Source organism: Bos mutus, chromosome 7, assembly GCF_027580195.1.
Source record: "Bos mutus isolate GX-2022 chromosome 7, NWIPB_WYAK_1.1, whole genome shotgun sequence".
Taxonomy (NCBI): Eukaryota; Metazoa; Chordata; class Mammalia; order Artiodactyla; family Bovidae; genus Bos; species Bos mutus.
The window spans coordinates 89,850,685-89,871,346 of record NC_091623.1 but is presented as its reverse complement, the minus strand read 5'-3'; the positions used below and the strand labels follow the sequence as shown (position 1 = coordinate 89,871,346).

At 39.6% G+C, this 20,662-nt stretch overlaps 1 protein-coding gene across 2 annotated transcripts in view; it reads right to left on the bottom strand.

Annotated features, from left to right (window-relative positions):
• CTNNA1 (catenin alpha 1) overlaps positions 1–20,662 on the bottom strand; it is a 179,525-nt gene that overhangs the window by 112,130 nt on the left and 46,733 nt on the right. For both annotated transcript variants that reach the window (XM_070374415.1, XM_070374416.1), the window contains exons 4-5: positions 7,987–8,153; positions 7,358–7,477 (exon numbers count right to left, since the gene is read on the bottom strand). In XM_070374415.1, coding sequence (XP_070230516.1) covers positions 7,358–7,477; positions 7,987–8,153 — 287 coding nt within the window. The remainder of the gene's footprint in view (positions 1–7,357; positions 7,478–7,986; positions 8,154–20,662) is intronic.

Genomic DNA, 20,662 nt, shown 5'->3' with positions numbered 1-20,662 from the left:
CACTGGCTTTTTTCTGAAACTTCATCTATGTTTTAGGTTTGCATCTTTATTGAAACTTTGTACAATATGACAGCTTACTTTTCCTGCTAGAATTCTTTTCTCATTTGGAATTTGAATTTGCAAGTAATAGCTCATAGCACTTCAAATGCCCTGTAGCACAGTACATTAGGCTAAATATTTAGAAACAGGACCCCTTGGATTTTGATTATCAGTCATCATTTCAAGACTCAAGCTATGACAGGGGGTTGAGGCTCACCATTATGCTTAAACAGCTGGTGCACATGTTCTGTGTGGCATTTCCTTAATGTCTTCCCTCACTACAACCTCAGGGACTTTTACGCTTTCTAAGAAGGCATTTGCCTTTATAATATCCTCTATTTCATAAAAACACTTTGCAATCAACTTTGTGGATACTTCCTAAGTATCCACAGCCTAAATCAGCATAGTCTGTTGCAAAGGTTAAGCAAAGACACTTGTAGTCACCCAAAGCTACAATAGGTACCACAATTCCTGTTCAACACATAATTTTTCTAGAGCCACTTCCCGGCCTGGTATGATAAACTCCTACCTTCCCAAAGACTACATGAGGTTCAATACTCAAAAAGGACACCATGGACTTAGAGGATGATCATTTTAAGACTCAAACTACGACAAAGGGCTAGGGCTCACCATTATATGAAAGCCACTGGTGCACACGTGCTGTGTGGCATTGTCTAAAGATCTTGCCCTCAGGACAATGTATCTTTGACAGACTTCTTTTTACAAGTAAGGAGGATGCATTTGAATCTATGATGAAAATGACAGCTACCATCATTTGTCCTAACTGCTAAAGTGTTCTATCTTCTCTCTTTTTAGAAGTGCTTCTGCCATAGCATAAAGAACTAGATTTTAAGTAAAGATAGGAAAACAGACACTATCACAAGGCAGCACTATTTATTATAATAAGAAAAATGATCAATCATAAGAATTCTTTTCAAAATATACAGTGCTAGGACTTCCCTGGTGGCCCAGTGGCTGAGACTCCATGATCCCAATTCAGGTCTGATCCCTGGTCAGAGAACTAGATCCCACATGCTGCAATTAAAATCCAATGCAGCCAAAAATAAGATACACGGGTCTCGTAATTAATCCAGATTAATGGGGGGAAATAAACTATTAAGCAATGTAATAGATTACATACAAAATTTAGAGTTCCTTGGTCTACTTCAGGCTTCATAATTCCCCAGTGTGACCAAACAAACTCAGGAACAAACAAAACAAAGTAGAAACGACTCCTTCCAACATAATTTGAACTAACCATCACACAAGTAACCAAGAAACAGAAGCTAAATTCTAAGCAATCCAGAACACTTTCTAACCAAGATCTGGAAATTCAAATGACAATTTCCTCTCATGTACCTCTTAACAATATAAAATTGCAGCCATAGTTACTTTTGATCAGATGTCTTCTCTTGGATTCAAATTACTACACTTAAAAAATGGTCCATGGTCAAACTCATCCAGTCCACATGATTTACACATAAAACAGACAGTGGCAATATTATCCATTACCAATTTGTTCACGCTTTCAGAAAAATAATCACGAAAATCAGAGTTGACAGACTAGGTAAGAAGCACTATGTTTTTAACAAACCCATCTCAACAAGCTCCTGTACCTGGGTGGGTGGAATGTAAACATCAAAGCAGTCCATCTTTAGCATACCGGGGAGGCAGAGCTGACAATGTAAGGCAGAAGTAGTCCTCCTCAGAAAAACCAGCGTCAGTGCTATGGCAGATCCTTACCCTTACCATCTATTTCACCTTGACAGTCAAAGAGTCTGCAGCCAGTCTAATGGAAATTCAAAATCTTCTACTCAGCAAGTAATATTCTAACCCAAGAAAGTAACAGGTTACGGCCACACACAGAATCCCATTCCAGATGGATCTGCAGTACAGCAAAATGGGGTTTTTCAATCATTTGTTAAACAAGTATTTATTGAACACTATGTATCTAGGCAGTGTTCTAGGCACTAGGGATTACAGCAGCAGATTAAACAATGTGCCTGTCTTCTGGAGCCATACAGCCTAGGTTCAAAACTGGCTCTACCACTTCTAGATGAATGTCCATGCCAAATTAATTAACCTCTCTACACTACAGTTCCTCCATCTATAAAATTAATATCTGATCAATTATATGATCTACTTTATACTACTTTTGTGAGGATTAAACAAATTTGTACTTACAAAATGCTTATAACAGTGTTTAGTGCATAGTAAACACCTTTTGAAAGTTATTCACTATTATTTTCAACAACATCCTCAGCCCTACACCATGTTCCAAAAAACCCTTAAAGACAAACTGGTAAATTTCAGAGCTCCTGTACACCTTATAAGGTTCAGCATTTCCTCACTGGGTGGCTGTTGCTTAAATGGTACAGGGGAGCTAAAGCAGCCAAGTATGCACATCATATCCAAATACTGCTTGTCAGGAAATCCCTTTTCTGGACTAGGGTTGCCAATAAAGATAAAAGGCTTGATGAGGAGGTGAACTATTACATACCACACCTGGGGAGAGAAGGAAAGGTCAAAGGTGAAAACAGTCTAGGACACTAAGCATACAGCAATAGAGGAATTCTATTCTATTCTACAGGAAACACAAAGTGTGAAAAACTGTGACCAGTAACTAAAGGAGGCCAGTGGAAACTACCTAAAAGGGAGAGTGAAGACTTCACCAGGCTGGCACATTAGGATAAACAGAATTGCTATTTAATTCCCAAGAAAAGTATTTACTTCAGTTCAGTCACTCAGTCGTGTCCGACTCTTGGCGACCCCATGAATCGCAGCACGCCAGGCCTCCCTGTCCATCACCAACTCCTGGAGTTTACTCAAACTCATGTCCATCAAGTTGGTGATGCCATCCAGCCATCTCATCCTCTGTCATCCCCTTCTCCTCCTGCCCCCAATCCCTCCCAGCATCAGAGTCTTTTCCAATGAGTCAACTCTTTGCATGAGGTGGCCAACGTATTGGAGTTTCAGCTTTAGCATCAGTCCTTCCAATGAACACCCAGGACTGATCTCCTTCAGGATGGACTGGTTTAAATCTCCTTGCAGTCCAAGGGACTCTCAAGAGTCTTCTCCAACACCACAGTTCAAAACCATCAATTCTTCGGTGCTCAGCCTTCTTCACAGTCCAACTCTCACATCCATACATGACCACAGGAAAAACCATTGCCTTGACTAGATGGATCTTTGTTGGCAAAGTAATGTCCCTGCTTTTCAATATGTTATCTAGGTTGGTCATAACTTTCCTTCCAAGGAGTAAGCGTCTTTTAATTTCATGGCTGCAATCACCATCTGCAGTGATTTTGGAGCCCAGAAAAATAAAGTCTGACACTGTTTCCACTGTTTTCCTATCTATTTCCCATGAAGTGATGGAACCGGATGCCATGATCTTCGTTTTCTGAATGTTGAGCTCTAAGCCAACTTTTTCACTCTCCTCTTTCACTTTCATCAAGAGGCTTTTGAGTTCCTCTTCACTTTCTGCCATAAGGGTGGTTGTCATCTGCGTATCTGAGGTTATTGATATTTCTCCCGGCAATCTTGATTCCAGCTTGTGCTTCTTCCAGCCCAGCGTTTCTCATGATGTACTCTGCATAGAAGTTAAATAAGCAGGGTGACAATATACAGCCTTGACATACTCCTTTTCCTATTTGGAACCAGTCTGTTGTTCCATGTCCAGTTCTGACAGTTGCTTCCAGACCTGCATACAAATTTCTCAAGAGGCAGGTCAGGTGGTCTGGTATTCCCATCTCTTTCAGAATTTTCCACAGTTTATTGTGATCCACACAGTCAAAGGCTTTGGCATAGTCAATAAAGCAGAAATAGATGTTTCTCTGGAACTCTCTTGCTTTTTCCATGATCCAGCAGATGTTGGCAATTTGATCTCTGGTTCCTCTGCCTTTTCTAAAACCAGCTTGAACATCTGGAAGTTCATGGTTCACGTACTGCTGAAGCCTGGCTTGGAGAATTTTGAGCATTACTTTACTAGCGTGTGAAGTGAGTGCAATTGTGCGGTAGTTTGAGCATTCTTTGGTATTGCCTTTCTTTGGGATTGAATGCAAACTGACCTTTTCCATTAGTTTCAAGAAATACACACCAAGCCCCAGGTCCTATAAAAGGCTGTATTATGATCGGGGGCACACAGGCGCCCATAGCCAGCCTATTCAACAAATACTACTGTAGGAGGATAAAGGTTAAAGAATCAGGCCCAAGGAAAACTGTAAGTGACCATGAAATACTACAAACCCAAGACAAACTTTAGAATCTATCACTCAAGATACCAGCAGAAAACAGATGATAAGATCAAACTAGGTAATTCAAAAATATTTATAGAGACTATGCTTCAAAATTATAGGGGTAAAGTACAGAAAAACCACAGGCTATTAGGGCACTTGGCCCCAAAGAGACAAAATGAGACAGGAGTTACCAGAAACCAGGGAATGAGGCAGAGGGAGAACATAATCCAGAAGAGGCTATGACATTTAGCCACCAAGGACAACCAAGAGGTAGGGATAAACCCCAGTTTACTGCCCTCTGATCTCCTAATGGTGCTCCCACTAGCCAACCCAACCAGAAGCCAGAGGGGGAAAGAAGCCCCTGGATGCAGTCCTGTAGATAGGTTAGGTTCCTGGGGCAGACAGTAGGGTGATCAAGGGCAGAAAACAGATATGGAGGAGCTTATAGAAGATCTTCTGGCACGTTAATGAGTAACTTCAAGATTTTTATGACATCTTACTTGGGAAGTGTTTTGTTTTTTTTTGTTTTTTAAGACATCAGGGGATTATAATTAAGGAACTCTTCATGGACTCAAAGCACACAGAATTAAAACTCAGGTAACTTTACTCTCCAGTACGTTTCTCCAGTAGCATACAAAATTCTGGACTATTACTGTGTTTATCTCAAAAACATCATCAATTTACTTATTCCACCATTTTGAAAGATATGCAATCAGATCAGATCAGTCGCTCAGTCGTGTCTGACTCTTTGCGACCCCATGAATCGCAGCACGCCAGGCCTCCCTGTCCATCACCAACTCCCGGAGTTCACTCAGACTCACGTCCATCGAGTCAGTGATGCCATCCAGCCATCTCATCCTCTGTCGTCCCCTTCTCCTCTTGCCCCCAATCCCTTCCAGCATCAGAGTCTTTTCCAATGAGTCAACTCTTCACGTGAGGTGGCCAAAGTACTGGAGTTTCAGCTTTAGCATCATTCCTTCCAAAGAAATCCCAGGGCCGATCTCCTTCAGAATGGACTGGTTGGATCTCCTTGCAGTCCAAGGGACTCTCAAGAGTCTTCTCCAACACCACAGTTCAAAACCATCAATTCTTCAGCGCTCAGCCTTCTTCACAGTCCAACTCTCACATCCATACATGACCACAGGAAAAACCACAGCCTTGACTACACAGACCTTTGTTGGCAAAGTAATGTCTCTGCTTTTGAATATGTTGCAATAGTGTCAGTCTAAATGTTCTCACTTTCCTTAAATAATAGTAAGTCTTCATAAATCAAGATCAGACTAGGTTTTAAGAGAGTAGGACTATTCATCAAACTTTATTTTTTAAATATAACATTTATTTCACATATTCAAAAGAGAACTTATATCAAGAACATCCAGTAAAATCAATTGTGAACGTAATTTTGGCAGCTTGCCACATTTATAGACTAACCATACCATCATACAACAAGTTCTTCTTAGGATTAAACAGGTCCAGCAAAAAGAAAAAAATTATTGTGATTTATGTGATAGAGACATAAGCTAATTCAAGGACAAATGATAAAAGTGCACTGAGCCTACATTAACTAAATCACTCAGGCAATACAACAACTCTAGCTATATTATCATATATAATACTAAGTACTGGGAACATAAAATCAGGATCCCGTATGTGCAGATTCAGTCTGATCACATCTTATAGCTTGAAATATGAGCAGTAACTACTATTCACCAACTGCCCACTGCTGAGGGCCTACTAAGAATCTGGTGCTATATTAAATACTTCGCATACATTATTTAATTCAATCTTCTCAATTTTTATTCTAATGTTAATGTAACCAAAGTCTAAGTCTCCAAAGCTGAAGCTGTAATATACTGGACATTTACAGTACTGACCCCATGTTCCTCATGCCTGTTAGAGCGCTCTTGTTGAATGTTCCTGTACTCAGGAACGTTTACCCTGTCACAGCAGAAAGGAGATCTTCTTTACCCTGAGTCAGATATAGTTAACTGCTTTCCTCTTTCCAATGATCAGTAAGGAATGGGCACATTATACAATCCATTATTTAGGCCAAATCTGTTAAAGGCTTCTAGATCATTTGCTTATTAAGAGAGACATATGGAAGAAACAACCTTTTCTTTCCTCACTGGACATACTGACTGTGTGCAAATGCCATGCCTACAGCTTCTTCAGTGAGGCACACTGAAGATGGCAGTGCTGGAAAATGTAAAGATATGGAAACCTTGATGATACTTGCAAAACCTTTAAATTTAACAATCCTGAAGTCACTTAACCTATCCTGGGGCTTCTAATCAGTGAGAAAATAAACCCCCCAATGGTCATGCAATTTAGGAACTAGGTTTTCTGTAAACTGCAGTGCAAAATTATCCTAACCAATATAGGTATCAGCTAACAATAATAAGAATTCATCTTTTCAGGACTTTTAAAAAATAAGAATAGCACAAACTTAATCAGGGCTATGCAAGTTATTAGAGCCAGATGGTGACACATGCATCCCCTCTAGAGAACACACATCTAACACACAGCATCCAATAGAAAGGGCACAGGAAGACTTCAAGCATCCCAAGAGCAAAACACCGAAGGGTGAGCAAAAGCTGGAAAAATAAGAACACTGATCCACATGTCACACAACATAAATTCCTAATACTATAAAATCTAGTAATAACAAATGATAAGAAATACTTAGAAGTTACAAAATATGGAGGGCAAGGTACTTCCTGATATAGAATTCCAATATGTTTTTGACTGGATTTTTTAGAAGTCTGAATTAAATTTCACCATCAACTCAAGTTCATCCTTGAACACAGAGAAGAACGGTGTTTCACTTCTCAGAATGCTATCGCAAACTGCTAAGGTACCTAAAGTAAAATTTTCACAGGAATCAAAACAGAAGCATAATATGGATACAACCTAATTCTACCTTTAGTAACAATACTGAAGGACACATCATAAACTAAATGTCTTAATGGAACTATATTAGAAGAGGGAGATATTGGCACCTTTTGAAGACTTAGGTTAAATGGATTTTTCCCAATAGGTAATAATATAAACAACTTAAATATATCCCCAAATCATGACCGTACCTGTTGTCTTTTGGCTGCCATAATGTTCAGTTTATCCACTTCAGGTTTCAGGGCTTTATACTGTATTCCCAAGTCCTGTTCAGTGCCAGCATTCCTCAGTTTCAAGATACCATCTTCTACCTATAAAACACACCCCACAAAAGAAAAATTCTCAACAATGCTTGTCTGTACATAAAGAAGATCTAGAACTTTTTATTCCTTTCAACAGCTACTCAGATAGTAATCCAAACTTCCTCTTAAATTTACATTTGGGCAGGTACCACATGGGAATTTTACGGGAGGTAGGAAAAGACTGTATTATTTTGACTTTCATGTAAAAGGATATAATTTACCATATCTTGATTTCTCAACTCTGGAACTCTGCTGGTACAAAGAAATGCTTAATCACTACCACAAAAAGGGAAGAAGTCAAAAACAATACCTTTTCTGCAAAGACACCATAGGCCCACAGCACAGCCAGTATGATGTCCACGTGGAATAGAGGAGCAAGTGGAAATTAAAAACATTCCTGGTCCACTTAGGTAAACCAAGTTCATAACCAAACTAAATCCTAAGGAATGTTGAACTAAGTATGGCCAGCAGCAGCCTTGCTGTGATAGAACAAATTACAGACATCAGCCTGTACTTACAAGTTTCAGCTGAACAAGTAATTTGTAGACATCTGCCATGTCAGCCAAAATAAGCAGCCGGGTAACAGCAGAGAGCAAAGCCCGAGCTGCCCGAACCATGTTGCCACGCTTCACGGAAGAGCAGGGATCATCTGCAAACTCTCCTGCAGCACTCTTCATCAAATCACCTGTTTTACAGAATGGAAAATAAATTTAGCAGGAATGAACCAAATAACTGGTCTACATTTTAAAAAACGGTAATTCAAACTTTGTATATTCATACACAGAATTTAAGGATTTTTATTTCTGCTATTTTCCTCTTGCATTTGTCTTCTAGCTGTCACTAAGACAAGCAACCACATATATTCCTGGTAAAAGCACAGTATCTGCAAAGTGATTTAGCACTACATATCAAAAGCCTTAAAAATACTTCTTCCCAATAAGAAAAAAAATACTTGTTTCCATTGATCTAGTAATAATACTCCTTTCCAAAAAGGACCATTATATGTATCCTAATCGAGAAAAAAATTCAAGATTTGAATGGGAGGAAAAAAATGGATCTAACACAATCTACCCGCACATCCAAAGAAAGATACAGAAACATAGCAACCATTATGAAGGACCACCACACTTCATTAAGCATTTCAACTATCTAATGCATAGAGCTCAAACAGAAACTCACTGGTATGTGAAAAGACAAGAGCTTGTCATGGATTCATTCATTTTCCTCATAGCAAAACACTTCCAACAGTTCAAATGCCCAAGCAAGCATCTAGTTAAGTAAATTAAGGTAAAGCCTACAATTGACTTTTATGCAAATATTAAAATATATATGAAAAATGTTAAAGTTTATGAAATCTTAAACAGAAAAAAGATGAAATGATAAATGTATGTAATCTGTGCTTTAAAAAAAAGGAAAAAGATTGGAGTAAAAACACAAATAACAATTATATAAGATACAATCTAATTCTACATCATTCTGTATTTATAAAAACATTTTCTATAACAGACATCATATTCATAACTTTAAAAATTAACCTAAAAATATATACATTTTACTACAGTTATGAGGAATATCCAACTCATACAATCCCACCTTCAACAATGCCAAGAAGTTCTAACATTTCCTAGAAACTTGTAAAGTAACTTATACTTTTTTGTTATGTGTTTCTAATAATAATCATTGAAGGTGCTTATCGTTTTCTCTTTTCTTATAGTTGGAAGTAGCAGGAGTGCCAGGGTCTGTTCCTCTCTATGGTGACTATCTTTGGACTCCTGAAAAAGCAATTACTCCCTCCCTCAACTTCAGATTAAAGCCTAAAGGCTATTCACTCTCTTATCTCTTCCACAAATGTAAAAAAAAAAAAAAAAAAAGCACATTCTCATGAAGCCACGCTAATTCTGAAGAGACCTACAAAACTTCTCTTAACTATCAAAATTTTAGTTGTAGAATATGAGCCTTAGCGGGGGAGTTAAATTCACCCTCAGTTCAGTCGCTCAGTCATGTCTGACTCTGCGACCTCATCGATTGCAGTACGCCAGGCTTCCCTGTCCATCACTAACTCCCAGAGGTTGCACAAACTCATGTCCATCAAGTTGGTGATGCCATCCAACCATCTGATCCTCTTTCGTCCCCTTCTCCTCCTGCCTTCAATCGTTTCCAGCACCAGGGTCTTTTCCAATCAATCAGTTCTTCAAATCAGGTGGCCAAAGCATTGGAGCTTCAAGCTTCAGCAACAGTCCTTGCGATGTATGTTCAGGACTGATTCCCTTTAGGATGGACTGGTTTGATCTCCTTGCTGTCCTAGGGACTCACAAGGGTCTTCTCCAAGACCACAATTCAAAAGAATCAATTCTTAGGCACTCAGCTTTCTTTATGGTCCAACTCTCAAATCCATGCATGACTACTGGAAAAACTATAGCTTTGATTAGATGGACCTTTGTCTGCAAAGTATATGTCTCTGCTTTTTAATAAGCTGTCTAGGATGGTCATAGCTTTTCTTCCAAGGAGCAAGCGTCTTTTAATTTCATGGCTGCAGTCACCATCTGTGGTGACTTTGGAGCCCAAGAAAATAAGTCTCTGTTTCCATTGTTTCCCATCTATTTGCCATGAAGTGATGGGACCGGATGTCATGATCTTCATTTTTTGAATGCTGAGTTTTAAGCCAGCTTTTTCACTCTCCTCTTTGACTTTCATCAAGAGGCTCTTTAGTTCCTCTTCACTTTCTGCCATAAGGGTGGTGTCATCTGAGGTTATTGATTATTTCTCCCAGCAATCTGAATTCCAGCTTGTGCTTCATCCAGCCCGGCATTTCACATGATGTACTCTGCATATAAGTTAAATAAACAAGGTAACAAGATACAGCCTTGATGTACTCCTTTCCCAATTTGGAACCAGTCTGTTGTTCCATGTTTGGTTCTAACTGTTGCTTCTTGACCTGCATACAGATTTCTCAGGAGGCAGGTAAGGTGGTCCGGTATTCCCATCTCCCATCCAAGTACTAACCAGGCCCGACCCTGCCTAGCTTCCGAGATCAGACAAGATCGGGCATGTTCAGGGTGGTATGCCCATAGACTGGTATTCCCATCTCTTGAAGAATTTTCCACGATTCACACAGTCAAAGGCTTTGATGTAGTCAATAAAGCAGAGTAGATGTTTCTCTGGAACTCTATTGCTTTTTCAATGATCCAACGGATGTTGGCAATTTGATCTCTGGTTCCTCTGCATTTTCTAAATCCAGCTTGATCATCTGGAAGTTCTTGGTTCATGTACTGTTGAAGCCTGGCTTGGAGAATTTTGAGCACTGCTTTGCTAGCGTGGTGAGATGAGGGCAATTGTGTGGTAGTTTGATCATTCTTTGGCATTGCCTTTCTTTGGGACTGGAATGAAAACTGAACTTTTCCAGTCCTGTCGCCACTGCTGAGTTTTCCAAATTTGTTGGCGTATTAGTGCAGCACTTTCACAGCATCATCTTTCAGAATCTGAAATAGCTCAACTGGAATTCCATCACCTCTGCTAGCTTTGTTGGCAATGATGCTTCCTAAGGCCCACCTGACTTCCCATTCCAGGATGTCTGGCTCTAGGTGAGTGATCTCACCACTGTGGTTATCCAGCTCATTAAGATCTTTTTTTGTATATTTCTTCTGTGTATTCTTGCCACCTCTTCTTAATTTCTTCTGCTTCTGTTAGGTCCATACCATTACTGTCCTTTACTGGGCCCATTTTTGCATGAAGTGTATCTAATTTTCTTGAACAGATCTCTAGTCTTTCCCATTCTATTGTTTTCCTCTATTTCTCTGCATTGATCACTGAGGAAGGCTTTCTTATCTTTCCTTGCTATTCTTTGGAACTCTCCATTCAGATGGGTGTATCTTTCCTTTTCCTCTTTGCCTTTAGCTTCTCTTCTTTTCTCAGCTATTTGTGGGGCCTCCTCAGACAACCAATTTGCATTTTTGCATTTCTTCTTCTTGGAGATGGTCCTGATCCCTGCCTCCTGTACAATGTCACAAATCTCCATCCATAGTTCTTCAGGCACTCTATCAGAGCTAATCCCTTGAATCTATTTCTCACTTCTGCTGTATAATCATAAGGGATTTGATTTAGGTCATACCTGAACGGTCTAGTGGTTTTACCTACTTTCTTCAGTTTAAGTCTGAATTTTGCAAATAAAGAGCTCATGATCTGAGCCTAGTCAGCCTCCGGTCTTGTTTTTGCTGACTCTATAGTGCTTCTCCATCTGTGGCTGCAAAGAATATAATTAATTTGATTTTGGTTTTGACCATCTGGTGATAACCATGTATAGATTCTTCTCTTGTGTTGTTGGAAGAGGGTGTTTGCTATGACCAGTACATTTTCTTGGCAAAATGTTGTTAACCTTTGCCCCGCTTCATTTTCCACTCCAAGACCAACCTGCCTGTTCCTCCAGGTATCTCTTGACTTCCTACTTTCGCATTCCAGTCCCCTATGATGAAAAGGACATCATTTTTTGGTGTTAGTTCTAGAAGGTCTTGTAGGTCTTCATAGAACCTTTCAACTTCAGCTTCTTCAACATTTGCAGTTGAGGCGTAGACTTGGATTACCGTTACACTGAATGGTTTGCCTTGGAAACAAACAGAGATCATGCTGTCGTTTTTGAGATTTTGAACCCAAGCACTGCATTTCAGACTCATGTTTTCTATGAGGGTACTCCATTTCTTCTAAGGGATTTTTGACCACAGTCATCTGAATTAAATATGCCCATTCCCGTCCATTTCAGTTCACTGATTCCTAAAATGTCTATGTTCACTCTTGCCATCTCCTGTTTGATCACTTCCAATTTACCTTGATTCATGAATCTAACATTCCAGGTTCCTATGCAATATTGTTCTTTATAGCATCAGACTTGACTTCCATCACCAGTCACATCCACAACTGGATACTGTTTTCGCTTTTTCCTGTTTTTGGTAAGTCTCGTCATTCTTTCTGGAGTTATTTCTCCACTCTTCTACACTAGCATATTGGGCGCCTACCGACCTGGGGAGTTCATCTTTCAGTGTCCTCTCTTTTTGTCTTGTCATACTGTTCATGGGGTTCTCAAGGCAAGAATACTGAAGCGGTTTGCCATTCCCTTCCCCAGTGGATCACGTTTTGTCAGAATTCTCCGCTCTGACCCATCTGTCTTGGGTATCTCTACATGGCACGGCTCATAGTTTCACTGAGTTGGACAAGGCTGTGGTCCACGTGATCAGTTTGGTTAGTTTGGTGTGACTGTGGTTTTCATTCTGTCCGCCCTCTGATGGATAGGTTTATGAAGCTTCCTGATGAGAGAGACTGACTAGGGGAAACTGACTCATGTTCTAATGGGTGGGGCCATGCTTGGTAAATCTTTAATCCAATTTTCTGTTGATGAGTGGGGCTGTGTTCCCTCCCAGTTATTTGGCCTGAGGCCAAACTAGGTAGGGGTAATGAAGGCAATGGAAACCGCCTTCAAAGCATGAACTGTTGTATTCACTGCCCCTGACCCTGCAGCAGGACACTGCAGACCCATGCCTCCACCGGAGACTCCTGTACACTCCCAGCAAGTCTGGCTCAGTCTTATAACAACATGGTAAGTAAGCAAGTCTTACTAACAAGATGGTGTAATAGAAGGACATGCACTCATCTTCTCCTGGGAGAACTCCCAAATTGCAACTCACTGCTGAAAAACCATCGACCAGAGAATGTTGGATCCCACCAAAAAAAATAACCCACGTGCAAGGGCAAAGGAGAACCCCCTTTCGCAAGAGGGGCGAAATCCTGTTTAGAATCAAACCCCATACCCGCCAGAGATGCTCAGAGAGCTCAAAAAAAATTTTGTGCACACCAGAACCCAGAGACCCCTCAGAGACTGACTGAGCCAGACCTGCCTTTGAGGGTTTTAGTGTCTCCTGCGGAGGCACGGATCAGCAGTGGCCTGCTGCAGGGACAAGGGCTCTGGCTGCAGCAGACTTGGATCACAAAGCGTGTGGCATAAGCCCTCTTGGAGGAAGTTACCACTAGCCCCACCATTGAGCTGCTGAGCATATGACCCACAAACTGCAGAACAATTATACCAAAGAAATTCTCATACTGTTAAGAAAGTTCTAGAACCCACAACAGATTTCCCAACCTAGGGATCAGCAAAGGAGCTGAGAACTACCAGGGAATTTGACTTTGGAGGCCACTGGATTTGATTACAGAACTTCCACAGGACTGGGGAAACAGATTCTTGGAGGGCAGAAACAAATTCACCCTCAGATTCATACATTAATTAGGCTAAGAAGAACCATACAGTATTAAGAGTAAAGACAAGTTCTGTGTATGTCTATGTGTATTGTAAGAAATAACTCACAATGAAGAATTTGATAGTTAAAAGTTTTCCTGGATCTAAGATACAGACACATGACAATTACGTGGATGTTTAACAAAAATGTTATTTTACGGTACTTAAAATGAGTACTCAATCATTCATTTATTTATTTATTCAACAAATATTTGAGCACCTCAAATACTTTATTAGGTGCCAGTGATACAGTGCTCAAGAAACAGCCCATGTCCTCCTTGAGCTCTATGGAGGGAGAAGACAGACAAGCAAACAATTAAAGCTGATTAAGACAAGGCATCTGTACTCAAAGGGCCCACAAATCAGGGAATATTACAATGCAACCAGAATTAAAATAGCCCTGTGGACAAGATGCTATGGGAGTACATTAGGAAAAGCTATTTACTCATGTACGAAGTTGTCTCTAAAGTCTTGCAAAAAAGATATTTGCCTTAATACTAAACAATAGAGTTCCATCTATTTATTGAGAGCTTATTACACACTAAAACAAATCCACTGCCAGGGATATATGAAGCTGAGCAAGACTTACTTTCAAATAGTTTATAAATCAAAAGTGATCATACAGAAATTATGTGTCATTTTTTTTTTTTTTTTAGTAATTTTAAAAAAATATTTTATTTTATTTATTTTTTTAATTTTTTATTCCTTTATTTCTCATGTGTTCCCCATCCTGAACCCTCCTCCCTCCTCCCTCCCCATACCATCCCTCTGGGTCATCCCAGTGCACCAGCCCCAAGCATCCAGCATCGTGCATTGAACCTGGACTGGCATCTCGTTTCATACATGACATTTCACATGTTTCAATGCCATTCTCCCAAATCTTCCCACCCTCTCCTTCTCCCACAGAGTCCATAAGACTGTTCTATACATCAGTGTCTCTTTTGCTGTCTCGTATACAGGGTTATCGTTACCATCTTTCTAAATTCCATATATATGCGTTAGTATACTGTATTGGTGTTTTTCCTTCTGGCTTACTTCACTCTGTATAATAGGCTCCAGTTTCATCCACCTCATTAGAACTGATTCAAATGTATTCTTTTTAATGGCTGAGTAATACTCCATTGTGTATATGTACCACAGCTTTCTTATCCATTCATCTGCTGATGGACATCTAGGTTGCTTCCATGTCCTGGTTATTATAAACAGTGCTGCGATGAACATTGGGGTACACGTGTCTCTTTCCCTTCTGGTTTCCTCAGTGTGTATGCCCAGCAGTGGGATTGCTGGATCATAAGGCAGTTCTATTTCCAGTTTTTTAAGGAATCTCCACACTGTCATTTTTAACATACAAGCTTTAAGAAAGGCATAAAATAGCATAGGGCCAAAAAAGGAAGCACTAATGACGAGGTTGGGATATAAGTGAAATACAAGCAACAGTTTTATGGAAGACACAGTAATCTGAAATAGAATCTACCATCAAAGGACAGGAAGAATTTGGGGCAGTAGAATTAAGGGAGTTAGTACCTCAAGCAAAAGAAACAGCAACATACCAATATCTAACATTTATTAAATGCCCACTCCATGACACTATGCATATTTTATTTAATCCTATCCACCACCGAAAAGTAGGTGCTATTAGCCCTTCTACAGAAGAGACAACTCAAGTTTAGACAAGTTAATTAACTTAACCAAGTCACCTAATAGTAAATGACAGAGTCAGGCTTTGTAATGCTTAATGCTTATGGTCTTAGGACCACGTAACAGGCTGCATATACAATAAAAAGGTGTATTTGAGGGCTGAGTAGTCTAACTTGGAAATGAGGGATGTGTATAAAAGCAGGCATCAGATGATGGAGGGTGGAAGGCCATAGAGTACAAAGAAGAATCCCTAAGCCAAAGAAGGAAATCAAAGTCAACCTAACATATAATAAACCTGGCCAGAGATACGGATCACAAAGCCACAAGAAGAGCCCAGGAAAGGGGACTTCCCTGGTGGTCCAGATGGCTGAGACTCCAAGCTCCTAATGCAGGGGGCCTGGGTTTGATCCCTGGTCAGGGAACTAGATCCCACATACTACAACTAAAGATCCTGTGTGCTGTAATTGAGACCTGTAGCAGCCAAATAAAAATAAATAAATTTGGGGAGGCAGGGAAAGAGCCCAGGAAAGAGCAATAGTAAACTATAAAGGCTGGGGTAAAATGATATGAAAACCCTTGATTTAAGAGTGAGGGAGGGAACTCCCTGGCGATCCAGTGGTAACAACTCTACATTTTCACTGCCATTTGGGTTCAATTCCTGACAGGGAACTAAAATTCCACAAGCTCATTGGCATGGCACTCCCACCAAAAAAAAAAAAAAAAAAGAAGTGAAGGAAAAGAAGATCACTTGGAAGATCACTTAAAGAATTCAAGGTACACCAGTCCTGAGATGGAGAAGAGAGCCAGAACATACTAAACGTGTGCACATGAACCAGGGAAGATTTAAAAAAAAACTGGAGTCCTTTAGACTGTGGATTTAGTAGTAAGGGAAGGAAGACTCTATGACAAGAGAAACAAGGAGACCCAAGATGATAAACTGTCAAAATCAAGAAGTATTTGCATACGAAAGTGGTCAACAAAGTCAAATATATACATGTAGATCATCAGGAGAGAATTCAGAATTCAGAAATATGATGAACTAATTTTCAACAAGGCTGCCAAGACCATTCAATAAAGGGGAAAAAATATTTTTAACAAATAGTGCTAGGACAACTGAATATCCACATACAACAAAATGAAGTCTGACCCCCAAACTCGTATCATATACTTTCAAAATAGATCAAAACCAAATTTAAGAGCTACATTTATAAAACACTTAGAAGAAAACATTGATATATCTTCAAGACCTCCAATCAGGCAATAGTTTCTTAGATATAACACATTAAGTACAAACAACGAAGAAAAAAGACACAAACTGAACATCATCAAAATGTAAAATGTTTGTGTTTTTAAGGACAGGCTCAAGAAAGTAAAAAGACCCACAGAACGGGAGAAAATCTGGGGTGCTGATAAGGATCAAAGTACCAATAAGACATAAAGAAGTCTTGGGTTTCCCTGGTGCTCAGTGGTAAAGAATCTGCCTGCCAATGCAGGAGACAGGTTCAATCCCTGATCCAGGAAGATCCCACAGGCCACAGAGCAACTAAGCCCATGTGCCGCAACTATTGAGCTTGTGCTCTAGAGCCCAGGTGCCACAGCTACTAAAACCCACAGGCCTTAGAGCCTATGCTCTTCAACGAAAGGCCAAAGCAATGAGAAGCCCTCGCACTGCAACTAGAGAGTAGCCCCAGTTCACCACAACTACAGAAAAGCCCACACAGCAACAAAGACCCAGCACAGCCAAAAATCATTTTAAAAAAAGGAAAATGCGTATCAAAAAAGGTACTCTTTAAATCAACATTAAAATACAAAAAATCCTATTTAAAATAAGCAAAGGGGGACTTCCTTGGCAGTCCAGTAGTTAAGATTCAGAGTTTCCAATGCAAGAGGTATGGATTCAACCACCGGTGGAGGAACTAAGATCCCACATGCTGTGTGGTGTGGCCAAAAATAAATTAACTAATTAAAATAGGCAAGGGAATTATACCACATCTCTCCAAAGAAGATACGTAAATGGCTAATAAGCACATGAAAAGATACTCAATCTCAACTGCTCTAAGGGCAAAGCATGTCAAAATCACGGAATATCACTTCATATCTACTAGGATTGTTGTTGCTGTTTAGTTGCTAAGTTCTGTCCATCTTTAAAAAAGACAAACAGCAACAAATGTTCGTGAGGATACAGGGAAACTTGAACTCTCACAGCCCACTGGTGGGAATATAAAATAGTACAGCCACTTTGGAAAACAAACTAGCAGTTCCTCAAAAGGTTAAATACAGAGTTACCATAGTTCTTCAGTTTCTAAGTCATGTCCGATGCCTTGCAACCCCATGGACTGTAGCACGCCAGCCTTCCCTGTCCTTCACTATCTCTCAGAGTTTACTCAAATTCATGTCCGCTGAGTCAGTGATGCTATCTATATATTACCATGTGATCCATCAATTCTGCTTCTAGGTATATACCCAAGAGAACTGAAAACAAATGCCTACACAAAAACAAATATATGAATGTTTACAGAAGCACTATTCTTAACAGTTGACATATGGAAACAATCCAAACACTCATCAACTAATAGATAAAGAAAATGTGGTGCATCTACACAATCAAATATTTAGCCATAAAAAGGAATAAAATACTGAGACATGCTACAACACAGATGAACCCTCAAAGCATTATGCAAAGTGAAAGAAGCCTGTCACAAAAAGCCATATATTGTAGTACTCCTCTTATATGAAATGTTCACAATAGGTAAATCCATAGAGACAGAAACTATCACCGTTGCCAGGGGCTGGGGCAGAAAGAAAGACTGAGGATTACTAGCTGCTAATAGGTTTGAGGTTTCCTTCTAGGGTAATGAAAATGTTCTGGAATCACATAGTGGCGATGGCCTTTATAACCTTGTAAATACACTTAAAAACCAGTGAATTTGTATCCTTTACAAGAGGGAATTTTGTGCTATGTGAATTATGACTCAATAAACAAAGACAAAGAAGAGTATTAAATGCAGTGACCTAAAAGTGTACTCACTGTGGAGTTAGAGGTTAACTTAAGGTCTGACTTTGACACTTACCAGCTATGTGACTAAACTCCATAGCCCGTTTCTTCCTTTGAAATATGTAGAGGGTACCTTGCTGTGAGGGTCAACTAATAACACATATAAAAGGCCTACTTTATTACCTTGCACTGGCAGATAATACAGGGTTGGTAGACATTATTACCATTAGGCAAAACACAATGAGAAGACAGAGAAAAGATCTTCATTGCATTTCCTGAGTATTTAAATCTGTCCAACAATGCTCCTCAAGGGCGTTCTTGCCTTTTTTCAGCAAGTGTTTACTGAGTGCGGGCTATGAGCCAGGCACTAAACACTTGGTATAGAAATTAACCAGACAAAAATTCCTGGTTCTAGGGAGCCTACAATTTAATTTGAAGGAATGATAACAAACATAATAAATAAATCAATTATGAAGGGGCAGTAAAAGAAAGGACAGAGAAAGGGGATATAAGATACAATTTAAAATGGGGATCTAGGAAGGTCTCAATGAAAAGGTACACTTGAGGAGTCTTGAAAAACGCAGCACAGGAGGGATGTGGCTGTTTCAAGGCAAGATTCCAAGCAGAGGAAACATCAAGTAAAGACCCTAGGGTAGATGAACTCTAAAATGATCTTGGAAGGCCAAGAAAGCCAGTGGAGGTAATGAGGAAGAGGGACTGGGGGAGGTACAAAAGCCAGATCTAATGGGTAACAGAACCAGTTAGAAATAAAACTGTTCTTTCAAGAATCTGATTTGCTCCTAGGAAGAAAAATCAACAGCCTATTAACAAAAAATTTTATTTTGTGCAGGATTAGAATGTGGAGAAGGAAATGGCAACCCACTCCAGTGTTCTTGCCTGGAGAATCCCAGGGACGGGGGAGCCTGGTGGGCTGCCGTCTCTGGGGTCGCACAGAGTCGGACACAACTGAAGTGACTTAGCAGTAGCAGCAGCAGGAGTAGAATGGAAGAGAGTATGATCATGAATTTACAAGTCAGACAGAAACTGTAGCTTCACCACTACCAATTCAGTTTCCACAGTTGTGTAACAAATAATACAGGTGACCCTCACTTTGCACAGTAGTGCAGGTCTATAAAAATGATCACACAAACTGAAACAATGCAATATGATCTTAATTACCAATGGGAAAAATCACAACTGTCTTGTGATCTTCAAAATTTTCTCTTAAACAGTTAAAAGCTTACTATTCCTTATACACACACACACATACACACACACATATACATACAGAGAAATGAAACTAAAATAGTACAACTAGTATTTATTTAATATGTAGCTTAAAACATTATGAACACTGAGAACTAAAATGTTTCCTTGTATGAAAACTACTCAAAAGTAGTTTTTGAAAAATGATCACCTTTTTCAACATGATACAGAGTGCGCATTTTTTCTCACTTCACAAATTATCCTATTTCTTTCTAAGTCTGGATCAGTTTCAAACATTTTATGCTTTGCACTTTCACAGTCATGAACTATCTCCAAGAGTCCCTTTAATGTGAAAGTTTTGATGACATCACTTCCTCTTGGACATCATTATCCTTTTCATCACAACTACTTATCTCACTTAGAGTTAGCCTTCACAAAGTTACTCTGAGTATCTAAACTTTCTTAAACAGCAGCACTGTCAACATTTCCTCAGGCAGCAAATTCCTTCTGTAACTTGGATTTATTACTTTCCCTTTCCTTGCTGCACTTTCATCTTTGCAAATTCCCTCCTTCAAGGCTCTCTTATAAAATGGCTCACGTGGGTTTATCACCGAGATACAAGGAGGCAATGCAATTACACATTGCATGAACTGAACAGTTGCAGTGATCAATCACTAACAGACCATGAAAGAAGGAACATGATTCGTCAGTGATCTCGATGCACACCTTTTATTTATGTAATGATTTGTACACTTCACAGTTAGCAGCAAAGTCTGTACTTTATGCAATCACTCAGCTAATACACTAATATCTGAACCATGTTATTGGAGGACTGGTAATACTAAACTGTGGTAACAAATCTGAGCACACTGGATATATGCAAAGTGAGAACTGCCTCTATCAACTTCCCAGGCATATGAAACCCAGTGTTTAGGAGAGGGGTTAGAACAGTGCCTGCACTCACATACTATCCTTTTTATTGCTATTGGAATTAGTTACAGACAGATTGAGCAGGGAAAGGATGCAAAATGACACTAAAGACACATATTAAAGAATGAAGATTCTAGATCAGGGAACA